The sequence below is a fragment of the Sinocyclocheilus anshuiensis genome, unplaced genomic scaffold (genome assembly GCF_001515605.1).
Source record: "Sinocyclocheilus anshuiensis isolate Anshui unplaced genomic scaffold, SAMN03320099.WGS_v1.1 scaffold364, whole genome shotgun sequence".
NCBI lineage: Eukaryota > Metazoa > Chordata > Actinopteri > Cypriniformes > Cyprinidae > Sinocyclocheilus > Sinocyclocheilus anshuiensis.
The window spans coordinates 730,842-756,951 of NW_015555735.1; the positions used below are offsets into that span (position 1 = coordinate 730,842).

At 35.0% G+C, this 26,110-nt stretch overlaps 2 protein-coding genes across 2 annotated transcripts in view; one reads left to right on the forward strand and one right to left on the reverse strand.

Annotated features, from left to right (window-relative positions):
• LOC107673111 (synaptotagmin-6-like) overlaps nucleotides 1-18,411 on the forward strand; it is a 51,706-nt gene extending 33,295 nt beyond the window's left edge. Inside the window, exons 2-7 of the mRNA XM_016466584.1 lie at nucleotides 2,767-3,151; nucleotides 6,003-6,561; nucleotides 10,565-10,685; nucleotides 13,045-13,216; nucleotides 14,962-15,112; nucleotides 16,965-18,411. Coding sequence (XP_016322070.1) covers nucleotides 2,767-3,151; nucleotides 6,003-6,561; nucleotides 10,565-10,685; nucleotides 13,045-13,216; nucleotides 14,962-15,112; nucleotides 16,965-17,036 — 1,460 coding nt within the window. The 3' untranslated portion in view covers nucleotides 17,037-18,411. The remainder of the gene's footprint in view (nucleotides 1-2,766; nucleotides 3,152-6,002; nucleotides 6,562-10,564; nucleotides 10,686-13,044; nucleotides 13,217-14,961; nucleotides 15,113-16,964) is intronic.
• A 1,557-nt stretch (nucleotides 18,412-19,968) lies between these two features.
• Nucleotides 19,969-25,312, reverse strand: LOC107673069 (olfactomedin-like protein 3B). Its single transcript, XM_016466507.1, has 3 exons — nucleotides 25,095-25,312; nucleotides 22,801-23,083; nucleotides 19,969-21,200 (listed from the first exon to the last, which is right to left on the reverse strand). Exons 1-3 carry the CDS (start codon nucleotides 25,203-25,205, stop codon nucleotides 20,410-20,412), a joined length of 1,185 nt encoding a protein of 394 aa, XP_016321993.1. The 5' UTR covers nucleotides 25,206-25,312; the 3' UTR covers nucleotides 19,969-20,409.
• Between the last annotated feature and the right edge of the window lie 798 nt (nucleotides 25,313-26,110).

The window sequence follows — 26,110 nt, forward strand, 5'->3', positions numbered from 1 at the left end:
ATTATATATCATGTAGTGAACATACAAAAAAATATGTTAGATGCCATTGACCTTAGTTTGGCTTTTGATGTTAGTCCATGAAACAAGTGAGGCTTTTTTCCATATAATCGCTCTAACCACCTCAAACTTATGACCTCTGTCCTGGTCGGCCCTGGGAAAAATATACTTTGACTGACTGATTACATTTATGAACCATTATATGCATGGCTCCTTAGCTGAGTATTATAACCAGCGTTGTGTGGAAACATAATCATGCTGGATGGCAACCAGGTTCATGGGGAGTCACAGTGTCACACTGTTTGGATTCATTATCCATATCTCAACGGATGGAAGAAAACCCCAGTGCTCACATTGCTTTACTGCTGCATGTCTTCTGTACTGCTGTCTTCATGCTGATTAACAGCCAACTTATCCTTAATGTCCAGCATACCATAAACTGCATACCATAAATGCTCACACTGGGTAATAGCCTTGTTATTTAATTTATTTTGGATTAAATTGGATAAATCCTTATTTTGGAAAAGGATTAAATTGACATTCTTATACATTTTATCACTAATTTTATACATGATTAAAATTATTATTTAACCACACCACGAAACTGCCACATCAGCTTGATATTATCACCGCTGTCCAGCTGTGCAGGCTAGCCAAACTTATTAGAACTCAAAAGACAACAGAGGCAAACCAGTGGGAGCCACATTTAAGAGTCTGGATCATTTCGAATGACAAAACAGAAGCTATATGGCAGCATTTGAATGTGGAAATCCTCTGAACACATAAATCCCTGGACCTAGAAATTTCATATCCACTCGGGATAAACCCTGAGCCCTTCAAATGGACACTTTAGAGAAAGCAGTTTACAGAATTTACAGAAAACCCTTGACAGCTTATTCACATGAAACGGGGAACTTCAGCAAAAATACGGCTTGTAACATCAAAAACTATTAGAAACTTTAGAGAAGCTACATCAGCACTTACAGTATGATGCACTGCAAAATAAATAAATAAATCATTAAACCAGAATATTTGTCTTGTTTTCTAGCAAATATCTAAACATCCTTAAAGCAGGATGTATGAAGAAAATTGTTTTTGCCTGGCAGGGGTGCCGCTATGGTTTGTGGGCCCCATGAATGGCATATTTACTCAGGGCCCCCCTCGGTAAAAATCACGTTCCGCGTTCCCCGCAGTTAAAAATATCGTGGTCCGGGGGTCCCCCTCGTTTGAAATCACGTTCCCCGCTCCAGGGCCCCCTCTAACGCTGGGCCCTTGAAATTTAAATGTTTTTTTCCATTTTTTCTGAGGCATCAGGGGCCCTAAATCCCCCCCCTTACGGCGCCTCTGATGCCTGGGAAAAAAATGGAAAAAAAACATTTAAATAAAATTAAATGACCAAATAAAATTACCACTGGGGTTATAGCCACTGTTATAAAATATTTTGTGGAATATATTCCACAAAAATATTAAGCAGCAAGAACAGACAATGAGAATCAACACGGATAATAGGGAATGTTTCTTGATTTCTTAATCTCCAAATCAACATTACAAAGATTTCTGAAGGATCATGTGACATTGAAGGCTGGAGTGATGGCTGCTGAAAATTCCTCTTTGTCATCACAGGAATAAATTACAATATAAATGTATTAAAATAGAAAACAGTTATTTTAAATGTAATAATAATTTAATATTATTTCACAATATCACTGTTTTTAATATATTAATTGTAATAATATTTCTCTATATTACTGTTTTTAATGTATTTTTGATCAAATAAATGCAGCGTTGGTGCAAATATATATGCCTTTTTTTTTCTGTGTAAATTATAAAATATATAATTTATATTTAAATATATTTAAATTGCTACCAAAGTTTTGATTAATTTCTCCAGTTCTGCATTCTGACCTTGAGTCTTCTTTACTTTGTATTGTGTGCTTACAGTAGTCACGTAATGACAAACGACTTGGCAAGGAATGAGGAACTGAATGAAGAACAAAAGTTCTAAAAGACTCTAAATTAGATGTGGCCTTTGAACTGTCAGTAGAGATTTATATTCCATTTGAGCAAGGACACATTGTACACTCCTCAGGAAGCCCAGGGAGATCCTAGCATGCATTATTTCAAATAAATCAAACCGGTCGAAGCAGTGGGCGGAGAGTGTTGAGATAAAAAAAAACGCAATCAGTATTTCTTACTGTGCAAACACACCTCAGACAAAAAATAAAAATGAATTCAGCCGCCTCAATATTATTGCTATAAAACCTATAGAACCTGTATCCCTATAGAGCTCCCACACGAAATGACAGATCTCCCTTTTCTTTTAAATGAATGTTTACATGGTGCTTGTCAGCAGTCTTGGAGCTTCTCCAGTCCATTTGTTCTATTGCAAGCAAATTCTCTGTAATCGTGAAGAAATGAGTTAGGGCTTGCTTTCCGCCTACATGCATAAGAGCCATTGATGGGTGAAAAGCTTCGCGGTGAGAGTGCTTGATATTGCTCCGGCATATTCCGCTAACATTGTTCCCTTGGAAATAGATTATAGGCCTGTATCTGTGATAAGTTTAATTACATTTCATCATTTCTGCACTGTGTGATTGTGAGTGTGCTTGGCATCAAATTCAGTGTTTGATTTGCAGATTACAGTAAACAACTCCATAGATAAGAGTCATTGCTCATTTGACCCTTCTAATGCACTCTTCTTGTCTGTCTCACTGTTTTGACCATCTGTTTGTCCATATTGTGCGGCCCATCACTTCCGCCCGGCTGTAGACATCGCTGTTGGCCTCCCCATCGGTGTGATAATAGCGTGTGGCTTGGCGCTGCTGTTGCTCGCTGCATTCGTCTCCTGGAAGCTGTGCTGGGTCCCTTGGAGGAACAAAGCCCTCTCGTCGAGTTCTGCGGCCCTCGCTCCTGACGACTGCCCCTCGTTTCATTTACCGTCTCTTCTGCCCAGTCCTCAGCCGTCTGAGGTCACTATGGCGACTGAGAAGGAAAAGTATCCTATGGCGTCGATGGGCTTCCTGGAGGCAGCTGTTAAAATAAGTCACACCTCTCCCGACATCCCTGCTGAGGTGCAGCTCTCCATGAGGGAGCACTTCCTGCGCCGTACGCAGCGCATGCAAAGACAGACCACAGAGCCAGCGTCGTCCACCAGGTAACTGTGCCAAATTACACACATACACTACTGTTCAAATGTTTGGGGTCATTAAGAATTTTTTATGTTCTTGAATGTAATATTTCAAAAATAGTAATATTATGAAATGTTATTACAATTTTATATATATATTTTTTTTAATGGAATTTATTCCTGTGATGGCAAAGTTGAATTTTCAGCATTATAAGTCTTCAGTGTCACATGATCCTTCAGAAATCATTCTGATTCTGTTTTTTATTACATAATGCTTACCCATCAGAGGTCCTGTTCTTTATTTTGATATATTGTATGTTTAGATATTCTAGCAGCCTGAGAGTTTTGTGAAGATGATCAAAAAATGCTGGCATTGTATGACGAGTTGCATATGTATGAAGAGTTCAGATGCAAGAGCCTCTAAGTGCCGTTTGAAATTTTCTTCAAAAACTAGCATTTTCCTCAGGCTCCTATGTTTATGTTCAGTTATTTCACTTTAATGGCAATGAAAATAACCTATTTATTGCCATTAATGTGAAATTACTGAACCTACACATAGGAGCCTGAGAAAAATGCTCATTTTAGAAGAACATTTCAAACACCACTTAGAGGCTTTTGCATCTGAACTCTTCAGATATATATATATATATATATATATATATACAGTATATATATACTGTAAATTATATTTTTCATATAATTTTATTACATTTTTATTCAAATTATTTCATATTTTACATGATTAAAACCTTTAAAAAAAATTGTATATCTTATAATTAATTATATCATATTATAAGATATATTTATATCTTATTATAAGATATATTTTAGATATATTTATTACAATTCAAGACACATGATTTATGTAGCAGTTTAAACAATACAAAGCAGGAAGATAAATATGAGACAAAATGAAATTCTGCTGGAAAGCGGCTCTATAAAGACATTGGTGTCATTGTTTAGTTCTAAATCAGTTCAGAGTTGATTCAGTTCAGTTTGATGACTTTGTAAAGTTCATCAATTATAAAACAAGTACAATTTAGCTATAAGCAGCTCTACAGGAGGCAATAGTGTCATTACTCAGCTCAAGTCAGTTTAATGCTGATATAATTATAATAAATCAAAATTCATTTATGAAACAAATTCGATTCAGCTATAAAGCAGCTCTATGGAATAAAATAGTGTCATTATCTGATTCAATTGAGTTCAAGTTTTGTTCTCATCCAATAGAGTCAGTACAGTCAAATAATCTGAGTAATAATGAATTAAGTATGAAGTATTAGGATATTCTGTGAAAATCAGATAGGAATTAAATACATTTAAAAAGGAAGCTTCTTGCCCAAGGTAGGGGCCATTTTACCCCTTTCATTACTTTCAGTGTTGCACAATAACAAAATTACTGAATGTTTTCATTTATTCTCTAAAATAATCTCTAAACATGTTACAATTTAATTCAACTGCATGCCTTTTTCCACATCTTTTATACAATTTCAGTCTGTGCCTGCAGTCATTTACACAGCCAGTGCTGCATACACATTTACACATTTCATTAAAATATGCAGCATTGTATATACCTGAGAGAAGTGCATACTATGAATCACACTGTCAGACCATTCACAGCAGGACTCAAAAGACATCATCAATCACATATACCCCATAACAGAATGACACAGACAAGAGAAGTGTAAAAATATTTATATTTGAAAAGAATATTGCTGATGATGCATAAATATTTAGAGGAGAGTGGAGTCTTTCATCTGAGACTGCTTTGTTATTTTATGCCTTCAATAATGTATTTTAGTGTCACTTCAGGGCAAGTTTTTAATGTTTAGCTGTTCCTTAATCCCTGGAACCAAGACAAGTTCTGCTCATGCATACTTGATTCTTTTGGGGTAGTTCCAGGACACATTAATTACAGCACTGTACTTGTCCACTTGAAATGAAATATTTGTCATGAATGATTTGCCCATTAAGGAGGAATATTTAATTGAGCTTCAGTATTTGGCTGCTCTTGAAGATTTTTCCACTGCTTTCAGTTATACAGAGCATTGGCACAGCAGTGGTTTTATTCATATTAACTTATATGCTGTTGAATTAAGGTTTGTCTTCACTAGAATTAAAGGGCCAAACTGGTTCATTTGAATGGGTAGTCACACAATATTGGCCATGTACCATGTATTTTATTGGACAGGGGTTATCCAACCTTTTGATGGCAAAGACAAATGTGAAGGGCCTTCTTTTTAAAATATAAAGGCAGCTCTGTATATTTTTATTTATGAAGATATGTTGTTTGCTAAGTTCAATAATTTGCTTTTTTATTGCAATTGTACTGAAGCCAGAAGAAATGATAGCAAATGACAGCAAATTTATATATATATTAATTTATATAAAATGTATTTATACATTATATACAATGTAAATATATATATTTTTGAAATTTGGAAAACTAGCACATTGTACAAGAAAATACTATTTTTAGAATATTTCTCATTTTGTTTAATTCAATGTGTTTACTTGCCATTTCTTTGTAATTAATTGTGAAATTTAACAGAAATTTCTGTGTGAATTTTTTTTCTGCACCATTTGTTTCAGTGTATGGATATTTATGTGTGTAATATATAATATTTATTATATACGTATAACATTAATATTTATTAATATAATATTATAATATTTATTATTCATAATAATAATTAGAATATTAAAGATAAATATTTTCAATTTAAATGTAAGGTTTTTAACGCATGCTTTGTGGCTCCTGTGTTCAAAAAAAAAAAAAACTTTCCTTGGGCAATCGTTCAGTTTTTAATCCAACTTTTTCTGAACACTCATCAAATCCCTCATGCTACTCTTTCTCTTCTTTATCTCATTTTTCCAGGCATAGTTCCTTCAAACGTCACCTTCCCCGTCAAATGCAGGTAGGGAGTCTGGACCTGGGAGATGACTATGATGTGGATGAGCAGCCAACCAGCATTGGCCGTATCAAGCCTGAACTCTACAAGCAAATGACCACAGAGAACGACGAATCCGGCAATAGCAAAGGCTGCAAAAACTGCGGCAAGATCAACTTTTCCCTCCGCTATGACTATGAGAACGAGATGTTGCTTGTCAAGATACTCAAGGCATTTGATCTCCCAGCCAAGGACCTTTGCGGCAGCTCCGACCCGTATGTCAAGATCTACCTGCTGCCGGATCGGAAGCAGAAGTTCCAGACACGAGTCCATCGTAAAACACTCAACCCCACGTTTGACGAGTCCTTCCAGTTTCCGGTACCCTACGATGAGCTTCCCGTCAGGAAGCTCCATCTCACTGTTTTCGACTTTGACAGGTTCTCACGGCATGATATGATCGGGGAGGTCATACTGGACAATCTGTTTGAAGTGTCTGATCTCTCAAGGGAGACCTCCATCTGGAAAGACATTCAGTATGCTACCTCTGTAAGAGAACCCCGCTGCTCTCTTTTCTCTTGACGTGTTTGGCAAATCATGATAGTACAAATTCTGCTGGTTTTTAAGTCAATTTTTTATGGGGAGAGATGTACAGTAAGCATGCACAGATATGTATTGATCACATACGTATTAGATATGCAAATCAATATACAATGGGGTGCAAAAGTACAAGACCACTAGTTTTCTATTTTTAATACGAATGTTTCATTATTAATTAAATTGGGAGCATAACAATTTAAAGTTGAATTGTAAAATGTAGAATAAAATTTCATAACGTTTTCATATTTGGTTTGAAAACATCTGACCAGGTGTACAAAGAAGTTCACATTAACAATTTAACAATTTCAATTGATTTATTTAATTTATTTATAATTGATTACATTTTCAAATGTTCAGATCCAGGTTAAAATTAGATTTATTCAATTTTACATTTAATATATACATTTTATTTATTATTTTTATTTAATTTAATATATTACAACTTTAGATTACATTTATATTAAATGAACTACCGTTCAAAAGGTTTTGGACTGTATGATTGTTTTTTGTTTTTGTTTGTTTTTTTGTTTTTTTGAAAGATATTAATACTTTTAACACCAGCATTAAATTGATAAAAAAAAATGGCAGTACATTGTTACAAAATAATAATCTGTTACAGAAAAAAAAATTCTATCCATCTATGAATCCTGAAACAAAAAAATCACTGTTTACACAAAATATTAAGCAGAAATTTTTTTTTTAATTGTTCTGCTTGGTGAGCATAGGAAACTTCTTTCAAAAACATTAAAAATCATACTGACCCCAAACCTCTGAATGGTAAGATTTTCTATATGGTCTTAAACTTTTGGACCCCACTGTATCACAAGATAATATAAACCTGGTCTATCGAGCCTGATAAATATTGTTCATCTGCAGCATTCTGGACAAATAGTTCCATTTTGGTTGGCAAGAGAAGGGATGATCCTGAAACCTCAGCAAGTACTCTTGATATTGCACTGCTCAGACAGTTTGTGTAGATTAAAAAATTGACTCTAAATAACAAGACTATTAGATGCCAGCCAAGGTATGTGAATTAGCTTGTTGCATTATTGACATGGTCTGGTAAAATGCAGTCACAATATTCAACACGTTGTGCGCTGTACACCTGCTGATGCTAAGACTGCTAAATTAATAAGAGTTCTAGATGAACTTCAACTGCTCCTCGATGAGTCTTATTTCTCTCGGTTTTCTAGATTTACAGCTATTCTCAGAGGAGCGATTCAATAAACCTGTGGTTATTGCTTTCATGGCAGGAGGCCGGCTGCCCCTTGAACAAAAACACACATTCTATTGCACTTGGTAGGAGATTTGAATCTGGAACTCAAAGCACTTCTTTTCAAAGCTATCAAAAGGGGTAGTTCACTCAAAAATGACAATACGTTCATTGTTTACTCACTCGGAAGTCATTTCATACCTGCATTATATTCTTTCTTTTTTTAACACAAAAGGAGATGTTAAGCAGGATGTTAACGCTGCTCTTTTTCATAGAACACAAGTTAGAAACAAGGGACTCTCAAGCTTAAAAAATTACACGAACCATAAAATTATCATAAAAGTGATCCATACGACTCGTGTGCTGTATTCAAGTCCTCTGAAGCCATACAAAAGCTTTGTGTAAAAAAATACTACATTTAAGTTGTTATTCAATTATACAATATGGATATGTGTATTCAAATTTGTATTGTTATTCAAATACAACATTCAAATACAATTCAAGTTAGGTGCTTTCAAGTTCAAAAAATGATAAAAAGCACATTTATAATTGATATATTTAATTATGCATTTTGATTATGTGGTTTTGTTCAAATTTGGTGTCGCGATTGATTTCAAGACACACAAGAATCAATGGGATTTGAAATACTGACGTCAAACATGGTGTGAAACATCTTGACGTGCCATATTTAAATATATATAAAATTCAGACCTATAGTGGATGAGACGATTATATGTGAAAAATCGCAACTAAATTCTTTTCTTTTTCGATTTCAGAAGACTTGGGATGTTTTATACATTTTAGAAACTTGCTAATAGGTAACTAATCATTTTCATTAGAAGGAAAAGAGCAAAAAATACAGTTATACTTCTGCTTTTATATTTCACAAAAGAAAGAATATCACAGGTTTGAAATAACGATGAGTATGGTGACAGAATTTTAATTTTGGGGTGAACTGTCCCTTTAAGTCCAAAAGACATTGCCAGGTGGACTTGGGACAGAAGGACATTTACTAACTCATTTAGTCACTTAATGAGCTCAAGGACTGAAGTAGAGTGAAGCTTGAAGGAATTTGATTCTGGTAAAATTAGTAATATTCACTATGGTCTCACATCGTTACTCTTTTGGAAATCAGACATACTTTTTCAAGCTTCATTATTTGATGTTTTTTTTTTTTTTATCAAATCACTTTTTTATCCTGTGCCATAATGAGACATCAATGTTCAGTAATATCCAATGATTTATTTGTTTAAAGTTTACTTGCTTTACAAATATTTTTCTGAAACATTTTTTGCATTTTTTTATCTCTTAAGCTTGCATTTACCCATCCATCAATCTACTTTAAAAAGTCCCTATATGATACTGAAGCACAACCTGCAAATAATCACCTTAGAGGGCTAGAGAGACATTAAGCCACAAGTAGGGGAGTCATGGGATATGTCCGTCAGAGAGTGGCTTACTGAGCTCATTTAAAGTGATTCATATTTACACCAGACTTAATACCGCTGAGAGGATGATGCTAACACACTAACTCCAGCACCGTCAGATAGCATACTTCGCCTTTGCATTGCACATGCTTAACTTTCAGAAAAGTGGGTGGTCTTGAAGTCTAAAAATACCACTTTTCCAATGCATTGCGCTTCACCTCTTAAAATGTTTTGCTGCATGGATTTGTTTATTTTATCTAGATAGATCTAAAAGAAACCCGCTCGGATCAGCTGTGAGGAAAATGGTGGAAAGGCTGGTGTGTTTAGGAGTGTTGACGTTTAATTAACGGTATGCTTGAGTGGTGTCCAGGAGAGCAGTGTGGCTTGGAGAATCGCAACAACTAATTGGTCGCCGTGGCTGTATCGGACCAAACAGGACTCCTTTAGACCTCGATATTGAGTCACGGGCTTATTAAACCCAACCTTCATAGTCAAAATGCCAAACCACATCCTCAAACACCAATAAATAACTTCTCGCAGTGCTAACTAGCTTTTAGCAAAAAAAACTATGGCAAAGTGACTGACATTCTATTCATATAGTATCTTTCTCTATTCAGGTTCTATTAATAAATGGTGCACTATCAATACTGATGCAAGGATTCCTCCATTTAAAAAAAATTATTCACAAACGTAGATTTGTTCATGAACGAAACACCGCTAATGACGGTTAGCCATAGCATTGGTACTTTATTATAGAAGCCCATTTCCACGACATAAAAAAATCATGGTTTGGTAAATTAGGTAATTAGGACATAAAACATGGTAATTATGAGGTAAAAAGTCTAAATTATGAGATACTAAGTCAGAATTATGAGATAAAAAGTCTTATTTATGAGATAAAGTCATAATTATGGCATAAAATGTCATGATTATAACAAAAAGTAAAATAATTCACTTTTTGTCACAATAACTTTTTAATCTTAATTTCAATTCGTCAATTTTGACTTTTTGTCAGAATTTTGACTTTATCTCATAATTTTGTCTTTTCATTGTCATTTTTTCTCATATTTTCTACTTTTTATGTACCACTTTTATCTCATAATCATGACTCTTTATGTGACAGAAATGGGTTTCCGTACTCTGATCTTGACTGTGAGTGATGCTGGGGGAACAGTGTCTGTTTCTGGTACATTATTGCACAATTACTGTTTTTGTCACTATTATCTGGTGCTATGGAATTGAAAAGGTGACCTTTATAACAAAATGTGCCAATATATCATGCTGCATTGCTTTGTGTGTGTCTGTGTGACAGGAGAGCGTGGACCTTGGGGAGATCATGTTCTCACTCTGCTATCTACCTACGGCAGGCAGATTAACACTCACTGTCATCAAATGCAGGAACCTAAAGGCAATGGACATTACAGGATATTCAGGTAGTATTTCATCAGCTTTACTGCCTTTGACCATCAAAATACATATATGAGATTAGAAGCAGTGGAGAGTGGGGGGAAATGTGTCATAAGCACTCTTTTAATATAGCAAATATCATTTTTGTCACGTGAACATACATTTAGCCCATCATATACACACGAGAATAGTGGGATGCATTTTTATAATAAATTTATTTATTTGTTTGTTTATTTATTTATTGTTAATTTTGTACATAGCAAATTTATGTCAAAGCCAATTTGTTCATGTTTAAAAATATACAGTATATCATATATGCTGGTGATCTTCAACTATTTAAAACCAGGTAAATTATTTGTCTACATATTCTAAATATTAAAGCTTTTCTGGTCAGGTTTAGAGAAAGGTTAATATATATCTTTTTTTCATTTATGCTCATATTTTGATTTAAAGGTGGCATATCATGAAAATCTGACTTTTTCCGTGTTTAAGTGCTATAAACGGGTCCTCGGTGCATCACCAACCCAGAAAACATGAAAAAACAACCCAGTCATTTTTTTTGGAAGCCTTTCTCTGCAAGCTTGTGAAAAGATGAGCTGCTCAGATTTTGCTCCCCCAGTGATGTAGAAAGGGGATATTATTATAATATTACATACAGCCCCTTAATCTGCAAGTTTCCACCCACGGCGCCACCGTTGTGTTTTCGCAAATAGCGAAAGTTCGATCAAAGCATGCAAACTGTTCTGTCTTTGGCTGCACTGACGAGCACAGAACTCTATTTAGATTCCCAGCCTCAGAGGAGACAAGAGAGCAGTGGATTTATTGAATTATTTACTGTATATTACGCTGCTGCCACACAGATCTAATATAAACATGCAATTTCCCAGCTTTCCCAGCTGTTTACCTTCACAGACATAACCGACTGTTTTTGTAACTCATGTGTGTTTTTAACATAAACTTGTGTGTATTTGACAGTTTAAGCACAATAAGACATGAAAGAGAACTTAATTTAGTACCCACATGCCATGTGACAGCCACTTTCTGTGCACGTGCTTCCGATATGTGCGCTCAGGAAACCGTATATCAGAAGTTTAAACTAATATGGTTTAAAAGGCATGATTTCAGCACGATAGACATGATAATCAAATCCAAAAATAATTTTTTTCACAGAGTATCTGAGGAACAAGCTGTATAGGCACAGCCCTATTCTGGAAAAGGGGGCGGGGAGCAGCAGCTCATTTGCATTTAAAGAAACATGCACAAAAACGGCGTGTTTCTGCTTCCACTCAGAATAGGCGTTTTCAAAAAGATATAATAAATGATCTGTGGGGTATTTTGAGCTGAAACTTCACAGACACATTCTGGGGACACCTGAGACTTATATTTCATATTATAAAAAGGGCCATAATAGGTCTCCTTTAAAATATAAATCATTCATGCATTCCTCAATGATTCAAACCTCTTGACACATCCTGAAATATAATTATGTGTATTAGTTTTACCTCTGTCTCATTTCTCCTTGCCAAGAGGACAACAAAAGTAAAAAGTGGCACCACTCTCCCGATAATTGCTCCATTTGGTTTTATGGTTTCTGGAAACCTCTTTTGTTTTCCCATATATTGTTAATGCACATTTCCCGCATGTTCTAATCATTGTTTCATGTTCCTAATTGGCTTTTGTTCTCTCTGTCATAAACAAAATTTCCCAAAGGTAAATCAGCAGCATCACTGAGCGAATTAAACCCGAAAGTCTAAAGAACCACTCCGAATATGATGCAGGGAACGATTTTAAGCTCTAGTAACATGAATTACTCACACTATATTGGTTTTTCCCTTATAATGACACAGTGTCTCACACCAGACATTTTAGCTTTTATCTGCTGAAGAGTAAACGTTTTTCATTTGCAGTAAAATTGAATTCACGTGAACTGGATAATATCTATTAAGAAGTGCCCCAAGCAAATTTGATGTCAGAACAAGTACTGCTCATCTGATTTGTTCTGACTAAGCTGGAAGTAGTTTATGGCTTACTAATGTACAAGCATAATAGATCAGACAATTTGTGCAATGATGGAGAGATATGGAAATTAATATGCAGCTCTGATGTCAGAATCAGCACTCAAGTCATTCCATTAAAGCTCTAAATCTCAATGGCTTTCCATTCACACTGAATATTAAGATGGCTCAATGAAGATATCCGGCATTCACTTCTAATCTTCTCATCTAATACTCTCATCAACTTCAAGCTATTGAAAAGAGGATTAATTAATTGAAACTAGTGCATACTACAATATGTTTAAAGATCATTTATAAAAGCTCAAGCTGCAAATGTGAAATTAATAACAGTTATATGAGCTGAACTGATAACGGTGTTCTCTCTGAGCAGATCCCTATGTGAAAGTATCCCTCATTTGTGATGGAAGACGCCTGAAAAAGAAGAAGACCACAACAAAGAAGAACACCCTGAATCCCACTTATAATGAGGCCATTATCTTTGACATCCCTCCAGAGAGCATGGACCAAGTCAGCTTGCACATCTCAGTCATGGACTATGACCTGTACGTAACAGAAACAGCTATTTCTCAGTTTTATATTGAAAATTTAAAGGGACAGTTTAATAAAAAAAAAAAGAAAATTCTGTTATCATTTACTTACGCCAGAGTTGCAAATATGTATATGACTTAAGATACATTTTTGATGATTTTGCATCCTTATTCTTTGTAATTGCATGGGGGAAAACATTTTTATTTATTTAACATAGTTTATTATTTTTATCAAATAAATAGTTCTTAATTTATTCTTTAAAAAAAATTGACCAGTTTGAAATAACTTCAGAAAATGATGACAAAATTGACTTTTGCAATTCAGGCTTCTAGAAGGGAGCTGATTTATTCAAGATGGATGTATTTCTCTTTTGTTTTTATCTTCTCTAAAACATTTTATACATAACCTAAAAATGCTTTACCAATACTATTCATCAGCTGTCATGCCAATTAAGCTGAACTACATTACAAATAACAACCTGTACAAGAAACATTAGAATAGCAGGAACACCAGACATCAGAATAATCTCATGGTTCATGTGCTTCAGTAGGAAGAGGAAAAGGTCAGGTGTCAGAGCATTTAGTACTCACCTCTCTACAGGCGGGTGACTGGGCAAAGAACCAGGTATATTTTACCCAACATTCTCAAGTCTCAAACAGTCTGTTTGTGGTACTGAGAGTTTCTGAGAAAGGAACACACACTCTATTAAATGTCAGAAACTGCTATTTCATAATTCTCTTCCGTGGGTTCACAAAAGGACTCACGTAAAGTTCAGCACCGCTGAGGTAAATGTATGCTGATTTCTTTATCCTGTGGCACATCATCTACTCTCTCTGAATATGCACATATTTTTACACAGATAGCATTTTGCAAAAGAGGTTAGTTGCACTGGCATACAAACTCATATCATTGTCTTTTAACAAAAGGCTTTTAGGTCATGCAAACTTTGGTATATTATTCATTGCCAGTGTGGATGTGTTTGGTTTGGATCACTTAAAGGAATAGTTTGCCCAAAAAGGAAAATTTGCTGAAAATGTACTCACCTTCAGGCCATCCAAGATGTAGACAAGTGTGTTTCTAAATTGAAAGAGATTTGGAGAAGTTTAGCATTACATCACTTGTTCACCAAAGGATCGTCTGCAGTGAATGGGTATTGTTAGAATATAATCCAAATAGCTGAAAAAACATCATAATAATTCATAAGTAATCCATTAATCCATCCAGTCCAGTCCAGACCATCAATTAAAAAACTGTGTTTTTAAGAAACAAATCCATCATTAAACCATTGCTTCTGGCCAAAATATGAGTTCATAATCCATAATAAGGCTTCCTCCTGTGGACATTGTCTTTTCACATCAAAATGCACCAATATATTTGTTTAGAACAGTTTTTGCTACTAAACACTACTTGATCTGTGCATATTTCTCTTCTGATTCAGGACAACATTTACACTGGAGAAAGCAATATTATGGATAAATGTCTTGGTGATGGATTTATTGCAAACACACAGTTTGTGGATTACTTGCATTACTTGTGGATTATTGCGATGTTTTTATCAGCTGTTTGATCTTTCACTCTGTGGCACCCATTCACTGCAGAGGATTCACTGGTGAGCAAGTGATGTAATGTGTCTTGGATGACCTGAGGCTGAGGATGAGTAAAGAATTTTTTTAAATATATTTTTGGGTGAACTATTCCTTTACATTAAAGGAATATACAGATGTATAGATAATTTCGTAACAAATTATTCTTTTTTCAGAGTGGGGCATAATGAGATAATTGGTGTGTGCCGTTTGGGCAGTGGTGCTGAAGGTTTAGGTAGAGACCACTGGAATGAGATGCTCGCATACCCCCGTAAGCCAATTGCACACTGGCACCCCCTGCTGGAACCTAAGAAATCAGAAAAAGAGGTAAGTAACCTCCCTCCAGCAAATGTAAACACACATATGAGGGGTAGATATAATAACTCTCTGAATTAAGAACTAAGTTTTTCATATGCAAATTGCATTTCATTTCTGACCAGTCACCAATCTTTCTTTGTAAACATTCAGATCCCTCTAGTCACTTTATGAATAATACTTGAGAAGAATATGTCAGTGCTGATTTTAATTCATACACTGAAATTCTGTCCCCTTTCTGACCTGTGGTCAAGAGTTAATCATGAGGGGAAATTTTTTTTATTTGGCCCTATGCAAATGTCAGGTTATCACATGGTCTCTTCGTTTATTCTAATCATGTTTTTGTTCTGTTAAAAATAATAATATGCCATTTTAATAGCATTTGCCTTTGTTTTGAACAAACATCAATAAATATGATTCAGTTGAGGTTATGTCTGGGCATCTATGCATTGTGTTTAGAGGTGTAGCTCTTACTCTTTAATCTGAATATTTAATTAAGTAAGTCTGAGCAATAAACAAAGGCTTTCACAGACCACAAATCATTGTTTTTGGTAATTAAATGGGTTATAGTTGCATTTTCAATACATTTTGAGTTCAATTATCATATTTTATTAGTGTAATTAGTGTTCATTATAATTAAGCCGAACAATGCTCACATTATCAATTTTTATACTGAATAAATTTGTCTGCCGTTTTCCAGTGGAACTGGGGTACTTTTAAACTATTGTCATGGGTTAGAGGTTTGACATATCAAATAAATTGTAACTGACTAAAATGCTTGGATTAAAATGTTTTATCCTTTTCATATTCCTCCAGTTATAAAACTAGTGCTAGATGATGAGTTTTGTCTAAGACCGGCACAGGCAGGGAGGGGAAGTTTGAGCTCCTTCATGAAAACAGACAGTTTATGATTATTACTGTATAGTGATTTTCAAGTTGCAGTTTTGTATAATGCATAACAGTGACTGGACAATATGTAGATTAGGTATGGGAATGGCATATTTTGAGTTTTGATATAGGGTCATTGTACTAGTTTGGTCTAGTTTTAATTGGCCACTGGGCTAGTTTTGTTACATAGACCTGGCAACCCTGAATAGTGTACCAGAAGTCTATTCAAAGGCTTTCCAAAAAGGCCAATTCTGTTTTTACAACTGTGTTATATTGTAAAGTGCAAATAATTGCATAAAACATGAGAAAAATCAAGTTGGAGATTAATTAGTTGGTTAATTTTAGTGCTGTCAAATGATTAATTACGATTAATAGCATCCAAAATAAAAGTTTTTGTTTGCATAATATATGTGTGTGTTCTGTGTATATTTATTATGTATATATTTACATGTATTTACATGTCTATATTTATATTCACATAATTTATATTATAAATAAATATATTTATTATATAAACATAATTTTTTTTCTGAAATATATACAGTACATGCATGTGTGTGTATTTATATATACATAATAAATATACACAGTACACATGCATATATTATGTAAACAAAAACTTTTATTTTAGATGCGATTCATCATTTGATAGCACTAGTTAATTTGTACCTTTGTGTGTGCAGTTTGCTTAAGTGGAACAGGATTAGATGTGATTGGACTTGGTTGCTTTGCTCAACTGAAACAATATATATATACTTAATTTTTATTGAAACAAATATTTTTGTCATATATTATTCATTATAGAAAATAATTAGCTAATAACGAGCATGTTCAACTTGTAATATAACTTCAGGTACATCAATTTCATGCAACCACAGATTGAAATCCACTCTATAGGGTGCAGCCCTTCTGCTACAACAACAAACTGCTCTATAATGCTCTCATTGATGGGTTTTTCATATGTCTTCTCTTACAGTGGAAAGCTAGAACGGCCAGTTTTGACAGTCAGGGGTCTTGTCCCTCCCCCAAACCTCCCGCCAGTCCTTGATCAGAGCCATATGTAAAACTACAGGCTCGGCATCCTCCGTTTGTCACTCCGATGAAAACAAGAGCCCTGCTATTTCCATTTACTCCTATGGGTTGTTTTAGATGGTTCCCAAACACTGATCTAAGATCCTGCTGTCTTTGCCCTGATGTTCACCATGTTCAAGCTGTTCCAGTCCGTACGATCCTCAGTCAATTCTTGGGAGTGTTGTACAAACCCCTGTAGCCTACCTAGAATACTATTCAAAGCCAACGTTGTGTTCCTAGAATAGCTTGGTATCGTCAGCGGAGATGTTTCTTTCCAATATGAATTTTCCTGAAGCATTTGAAATCCGATGTGGTGTTCTGCAAGCGGTCTACATGCAAACAGAAGTTTCCGCACAACACTGCAAGGCTCTTTGTAGATGGCCCTGCTCAGATCTAAAGACTTTGAAAGTAGGATCAACTATTGGAAGTACTGAGAATGAGGTCAGAAAGGATGGTGTATAAAATATTGAGGGAAAGGACATTGTTTTGTGAGTGAGAAAAAAGAAGGGAATGGATTTGTCATGTGCTGTATACTAAGAACAAACCATTTTCTCTGTCAAATCCTTGTATGAAAACTGTGTGAAGGTACACGTTTTATGAAGAATATTTAAATATTTATCAGTTATAGATGTTGTATAAATGTTGTGTGTAAAAAGAGACAAAATTTATCAGAGCACAACACATTTTTCCTATCCATTAATTTCTTGCCAAAACAAAAACGTTTACGTGTAAAGAAGTTCCTGTTCACACACAAAACCACTTCACATGTAGCTGAATAAATTGATGTGATTACATTAATATTCATCGGCGAGACCTGGAGTACAAAAGTGGGCATTTAAGGAAAAAGTGCTGAAATATTCATAGAGGTCTGATTTGATTTATGTGGCTTTTATTCACTTTGTTACAATAGCATTTCAAGAGCTACAGAAGCGGTTCTGTATCTTAGTAGCACTGCTTTTAATAGCAATTCAATTCCTCTTTGAATCCTCCTGCTGTTTCAATCTCATGTTGACATCTCGTTCATCTTTTGACAATTTCATTTTGAGTTAAATTGGACTGTCAAAGATTTCCGTATTTTGATACACTGTCTGGGAAAATGTCTTGAGTAAACAATGTATGCTCAAATTTATAAAAAATATATTCATATTCTGTATTGTATAAAAGAGCAGGGTTAACATTACAGCATAAAACTATAGGCAATTAACTAACGCTCATCTTCAGATTAATATTTTTATTTGCTTGTTTGATTTTCATGTAGACAAAAGGGATACTTGAAACTATGTGAATTAAATAGTGAATCAATTATCTGTATAACCAAACAATTTAATATATAACTGTCAACGGATCAGTTTCTGTAAATTAAAAAGAAAAAAGAAAAAAAAACTAATGCCATGTTGCCCACTAATTATTTTTATAATATGTAATGCTAAACAAAGCTAAACTGAGCAATCAAAATAAGAATTAGTATTACTTTTTGGATATTTAAAGTCATAAATGATTTAACAAAATTCAATACTTTTATTGCCCGCAATACTTTATTTGATTATCCCTGTGGTTTCAATCATTTTATTTTACATGGTTAATTCATTCATAACACAGTTTAACTTGGAATTTAAATTTAACAGAGATGCTCAGGCAAACCCCTGCTAAATTATGATTACTATAGTTAAAGTTTCTCCTGTCATTCATTCATTTAAAAAGAAGAAGAAATTACAAAACTGCATATGCTGGAAACAAATGACATAAATGCACAGAAATGACATGAGTTCAGAACTTCTATTCAAGCTCCTGGACATTTTGACTGTATGTTTCAAATAAGAAAAGACAGAAAATTCAATGCACGTACAAATGCACAAGAGCTGACCCTTGATAGAAACAACCTACTATGCAGGAAATTAATTGTCACAGATGGTGGGCACGGTTCAAGATACCAGAGCAAAGACTTTACACTGATCTCCAGTGGGTGTTGCTGAAATATCTTAAAATATACATGGCACTTGGGGATAGTTTTACATAATGTCCTCCATCATCTCCTAGGGTATCTGTTAAGCTTTAAATATTTCTATATAGTAAAATAGATTTAATATTTTAACAGAATCTTTAAAAATTCAAAGTCAACTTGTTGAAGAAATGGTTGTGACAAAGTACAACTTTTGGTCCTGTTTTTACAATATCACCAATGATGTAATACTCGGATAACAAGTGTGTGTTTCTGTAGGTGAATGTAAAGTTAATAAGGTTTAGATCTGGTTCTTTACCTCATCACTAACTCCTGTGTGCTGGTGTTTTAACAACCTGTTTTTGCCCCCTTGTGAATCTGAACAACTTTCTAATTTTGTATTGATCATTTGTACTTGCAATATAACTTGTAATGTTTGAAAAAGTTCTTGTATTTCAAAAATGCTAAAATAAAATGTTGGTTCAGTCATTTCAAGGATGGAGTTGCTTCTTCTCAGTCTTGTGAACATCAAATCACAAATAGTGGGTTAGCATTGATCTGTCACTTATTGAGACTGTTTATTGTCTCATATTTTTTATAATATGTGCAACAAAAGCAATATACCTGTGTATTCTTAAAGGTAAAGGATTAGTACACTCCAAAATGTAAATTTTGTCATCATTTACTCACCCTCAAGTTGTTCCAAAACCAAAGACTTTCGTTTATTTTTATTTATTTAATAATTTTGCTGAATGCTGTTGACCATTTAATTACAATGGACAGGAGCAAGGAAACAAAACTACTATAATAAAAGTGGTTGTACTTATATTATAAAAGAGATTATATTTCAAGTCTTCTGTTTTATGTGAGAAACAGACCTATATTTAAGTTATTTTAAATTAATAATGCAGGGTTTAAATTTTAACATAAAATTACAGGTAAAACTAACATTTTTTTCATATTTTATTAATTTGTTTCCTCTTCCTCTTCATATTATAGCTTTGTGTGAGATAAAGACCCAAATTAAAGTTGTTTAAAATGAGCAGATAATCTTCCTCTTCAGTATCAGTGATTTGAACTTGAGACCAGGTTCAGTCATGAACAAATCATTCAGGCTGGTTTTGTGAACTGGATCAACCAAGTCATTTAAAAAGTTCTGACTCAGAAATAAAACGTATGATGGTTTTGTGTGCTTTTTGAAGCTCAAATGCTTCAATCCTCATCCATTGTAACTGAATGGAAAATATTCTTCAAAATGTTTTCTTTAGAAGAAATGAATCCATACAGACTTGACAATATGAGGGTGAGTAAATAATGGCAGGATTTTTGTTTTCCATAACTATCCCTTTAGGAAAATCACAAACTTTTCGTACCCAGGAACATACAGCCTTTTAAGAGCTAAAAAAGGCCACTATTCCTCAGGTGGTGGCATAATCGCCCATAACTTCTTCTTCAGCGCTAGTTTATACAGAATCTGGTACCCATCATCCCAAGCATAGAGCTGCCGCTCCTCAGGATTGTATTTGAGGCTGGAATGGGCACCGTAGCGCCTGGGGAAATAAACCAAAGGGGCCTCTCCGCTGCTTACCATGTCATTCACATCAAACACACACTGCACACGCGAGCGGCTCGGTGGCTTGGTGTTGTAAACCACATAGACCGTGCCACAGACAATAAAAGCAGCTTCAGCATTATTCCTTGGACACGCCGTGTCCCACATCAGCTCTATATCCAGAGAATCTATGTCCATCTTAGCAAGATTAATAGTGTCTCCAGCTGGATACAGCGCCCATAGCCCATCCTCATCCGCCACCATGTCCACCAACGTCTCTGGATTGAGCTGGTACACCGGGCTGCGGTCGTCCATGGGAAAAACTGCGCTGTCTGCAACAGAACCATTCTTGAGGTCATACTTGATAACCTGGAGCTCTGAACTTTCACTGACGTAATAGAGAAAGCCATCATAGACTGCATGACCGGTCCCGTTCCAAGCGATGGGCACAGTGATCTGCCTGCCTTTAGATACGCCTGATGATGCCAAGAGCTCTCGCATGGAGTTGAACTCGTACAGCGTGTTGTCGGACGTCCCGTTAAAAACATAGACTTTTGCTGATCTGGCATCTTTGGTCCAGACACCTTTCGGGCTTCCCAATCTCTTAAGGATCTTCATTGCTTTTAGACTGGATACGATGTTCACGCACACTGACGATGAAAACAAACATGATTAATGTCAACGGGAAGCGTCCTATGATTCATATGGCGAATTCTGAAAGCAATTTATACAGACTGCTTCATTTGCACAAGCACTGGAAGACAGCTTTATGAAAAATGAAGCCATGATTGTGAGTTTAAACCCTTGTTTTACTTTATTAAAGAAATAAACCAAGAAAACTGACATTGTAAGCCTCCAGCAGTGAAAGATCCACCCTTAAATGTCATGTCTGCTGTTATAAATGTGCAGGCAAGGAGGATTGTGTGGGGCTTAACGAGGATAATTGTTAATACTCTTCATTATAATACACAGGCCGTTGGGAACTATTTCTAAGATACATAATTTCGAAGACATCATTTATTGAAACGTTTTGGGCTCTAATAGATTCTTCTGTCATACTTTGTCACATTTTGCTGCTAAAATTCTATTAAATGTATTCAATAAATTAAAGAGAGTCAGAGAGTGTTAATAAATTCAATAAATTAAAGAGAGTGTTCTAAAAAAGATATAATAAAGCTTATAGCAATCATTCAATCAAGTATATGCTAATATATTTATTTTATAATTTTTTTCCCCACTTTTTATTTGTGGATTCCCTTGTCACTGCTTCTCTTTGTTATAAAATTGTTTTGATAATATATACAGTAATGTTAAAACGTTTGGGGCCAGTAATATAATTTTTTATTTATTAATTCATTCATTCATTAAATGTATTGTAAATTGTAATAATATTTCACACATATTAATGTTTTAATGTATTTTATGACCAAATAAAGGCAGCCTTGGTGAGCAAAAGAGACTTTTTGTTTTTCAAAAGCATTAATGTACAACATATGTATGTATCTTTTGTTGCCAAAGAAATAAATTAATTATATGGATTGGAATTTTGGATTCAGTCTTGGAAAAAAAAAAGTCTTGGTCTTGTTTTGCCAATGTCTTGGCATTTACTGGAATATACACAGTGTTAACAACACCGCACTTCAGTGGAGACAGAAGAACAGCCAAATGAAACACATTTACATTCATCTGCTTTGATTCCATCATACTAACAAAATAGGCTACAACCCAACAGTTGTGTAACATCTAAACCAAAAGCCAACTGGCTAATCCAGTGAACTGATTGGCTTGGTTCTTTTTTCCTTGTTTCCTAATCAACAGAACACACCACATGTTTCCTCAATAAATCAATAAATCCTAGTATAAGCCAAGCATTAGCAGAAACCAGGGTTTTTACCATCAAAGCAAAGACTGTTTGGATGAGACGGCCCCACGGCCTACAGCACAATCCCAATATGGGGGAGTGTAATTGGGATGCTAGCTCTCAAAAAAAACAAATGTCTTAAATCAAAGCACATGCTCATCGTTCATACTCTCTGTCTTGAATTGCAGCTATTAATTCTCCCAGTTTCATTTTCCAGTGTTACAATTTTCCAGAGAAAACTCCAAACCTTTCCCCCAAACTGGTCTGCTGTGTAATAGCATGCTAAATTTAGCTAGTCTCCCTCGACCAAGACTACGTCAAAGCTAAAACTGAAAGTACATGATCAAAAGTTGTGCTTCAGCTGTCAAAACTCAATTCTCCCGACTTACCAGACAACTCAAAGAACTCTTCCTTCTTCCTCTCTCTGACAACCACGTCCTGTTCCACCATTTTTTCTGCTGCTTTCACACAAGGCTTAGGGGGATTTTTGGTTTCAATGTAGTCCATCTCACGCTCCACACGGTCTACCCGTGCTCCTGCGCCCTCCATGTCTGAACGCAGTTTGTTGTGCTCCTTGCCCAACTTCTCCAACAGGTCTGCGGCCTGCTGCCTGAATTCCTTCAGGTCAGAGTTGTAACGGTTGTTCTGTTCATGCCACAAGGCAATGCGTTCCTGGAAGAATGACAAGTCACTCAATTGTTTAAGATGATCACAGAGTGCAGCAAATTCTTTCCAATGATATCTTATTCCAATGATGAGTTTTCTGTGCATTATTAAAGAGCTTGTGATAATAATGTTGCAGAAGTGTTCTGAACCGCATGTGTTAGTCTCCTTTTCCCAGTCAAGGAAACTGTAGAATAAAAAGCTCATTCATTATTTGAAAGGTTTATCACAATCGTTATCTGGAGTCAGGAGATGGAGAACCTGAGTAATGTCTGAGAGTATTTTCGAAAGGACTTGAGGGAACTCATTAATGTACAATACATAATTTTGAACAAATGTGAAAAACCATTGCCTCTACAATTTAGAAATTCACCTGTTCTTGTCGAGTCGAAGGAGTCAAAATGTTTGAGACCCTTCAGTTCCATATATCAGATATAATAAGAGAAAAGCATTAATATGCAACATATTTACAGCTATACAGTGACTTAATTGTATATAATATTTTAATAAAATAAACTTTAATAGGGTACAATGGATCTTTGACAAAAGATCATAGCTTTATGAGAATCAATGAAATTATCACATATATTTTAAAATACAAATTTATTGTGAAATATTATTACAATTTAATAATGTTTTCTATTTTAATATATTTTAAAATCCTTGGGATGTCAAAGCTGAATTTTCAGCATCATTACTCCTGTCTTCAGTGTCACATGATCCTTCAGAAATCATTCTAATATGCTGATTTGATGCTTAAGAAACATTTCTTACTATTATCAATGTTGAAAACAATTGTGCTGCTTAATGGTTTTGAGGAAACCATGATACTTTTTTTCCAGGATTTTTACTGAATAAAGTTTGAAAATTTATTTTTTTTTTGTAACATTATAAATGTCTTTAATGCATTCTTGCCGAATAAAAAAAAAGGGAGGGGGGGGAGAAAAAAACTTACTGACCCTAAACTTTTAAACACTAGTGTAACATTAATTTTTCTTCAAAGTGCTTAAATCAGTTATTTCAGCAGCTGTCAAACAGGTTCAATGGTTTGAGATGCAAAGCCCCCTTGCTGCAGGGGCTACAGAACAAATATATGCTCAAACGTTTCACAAAAATATATTACTGTATTAAAAGTATGTGAATATGGGAGCCAAATTGTCAATATTGCCATTAAATATGCACAGCATGTCACTGTGGCCACCCCAGGGGTCTTTTGCTCCAGGCTTGCTGCTCTAGCTGAATTTAATATTACATGATTTTGAATCAAAACAAACTTTGTTTTGCATAAATGTTGTTGCTCCATTAAATATTCATTAAAAATACATGTTTCAGTCATCATATACTGTACTTTGGGACCAGGAAAAAAAACTATTTCTTTTGAGGAGCTTTCAATCCTGTTGTACCCAGCCTCACTCTCATTTTATGAAAAACACTGTTTAATAGTTGAATGGACTCCTGCTGATTCAGGTAATCAAGACAGACCTGTCTGCATATGATAGCCTATATGTAAATTGACTGAATAAATTCATTATTCTAATGAAGTGTCTACTTAATCATGAGTAATAATTATTTAGGTTATTGAATCAGTGTTATATTTTTTCAGCTCAGCCTTACTGAAAACAAAACTGCTGAGCTAAACTATTCTGTCAATCAGGGGGATGTTTCTCTGCTCTGGGGTACAACTTCACTCGAGAAAAGAAAGTCTATGATAAATCTTAAGTAGATGTGAGACAGCACTGGTTTAAATAAACACTTTTTGATGGTTCACTGCTGTGTTGGGACAATGTGTCTGACGAACACGAGTTACTTTAGGGTGTCTGTATCGCTGTTACAGATGCATTTTCAAGTGTTTTTGAGTGTAATAAATATAATGAACTCTCTTAACTGTCCTATTAACACCGTTTAACTCTTAGTTTTGATGCATGTCTAGAAAAGTGGACGTCTCTGTAAAATGGCTGAAAACTAGCAGGAATGCAGAAAGTATACTAAAATGCAGCCAGATATGCCAAATTTCTCTTACCTCCATAGCGAGCATCCTATTTTCCAAGTAGTTCATCAGGCCCTGATAGTGGTACTGGCCTCTCGAACGAGCCAAAACGGTCAAGAGAATGAAGAATATGGTGGCTTTCATGGTGGTTTTGGAGAAGGGACACTTTCAGGTACTCCACAAAACAAAAGAACACTCCAAACTCTGTGAGGCTGATGTGCTGCAGCTGCTTATGGGCCGCCCTTGTCCTCTAGTGAACATGTGAGAGGAGAAGGGACCAGAAACACAGACTTCCAGGGTTTCAAATTCGCTGGCTCTCTCGCTTGGCTGGAATGTTTTTACTAACACTGAGGGAGGAGCCATGTGTCTCTGGCCTCTCTCCGTCCTCTCAGAGAACCATGTAGTGTGCTTGAAGTCAGTGAAATACAGTAAAAATACGAATTATATAATGTACTATTTCCAATTTCTGCAGCTTTATGTTAAAAGTACACTCTTAAAAATTAAGGTTTTATAGCAATGCAATAGAAGAACCATTTTGGGTTCCTCAAAGAACCTTTCTCTGAGCAGTTCTTAAAAGAACCATTTTTTTAATGAAGAATATTTTAATAATACAAAGACATGGATGTTAAATTCAATTAACAATAGATAGGAAATAAAGAACCTTTATTTTTAAGATTCTACAGACTGTTGGCTACATATGCACAAATTATCTCATACTGGCAACTTTATTGGTACAATAGTGGTTAAATATGACAAAACAAATGTGTTCTGAGTTAACTAACAACCCCATTTCTAAGTTTTAATAGAAAAACCTCTATCACGTTTGCTTGATCAGAAATATATCATATATGGATGAGAAAATCACATCATCCTGGTTATGCAAATACCACTAAAAGGGCACTCGATTCATTTAAAGTGAAATGCAATTGAAGATCCCTTGAATGCCGAACTGAATTATGCAGAGAGAAAATCATTCACGTATTGAAGTTTTTGATTATTATGATTAAATCTCTCTTCAGGACCAACAAAGTAAATGTTCCTCAATTCTC

Coding starts and splice junctions, on each gene's coding strand:
- LOC107673069 (XM_016466507.1), bottom strand. CDS start 25,205: ATGAAAGCCACCATATTCTTCATTCTCTTGACCGTTTTGGCTCGTTCG. Junction 23,084..25,094: donor ATAGGATGCTCGCTATGGAG/GTAAGAGAAATT, acceptor TCATTCTTCCAG/GAACGCATTGCCTTGTGGCA. Junction 21,201..22,800: donor AGAGTTCTTTGAGTTGTCTG/GTAAGTCGGGAG, acceptor TTTCATCGTCAG/TGTGCGTGAACATCGTATCC.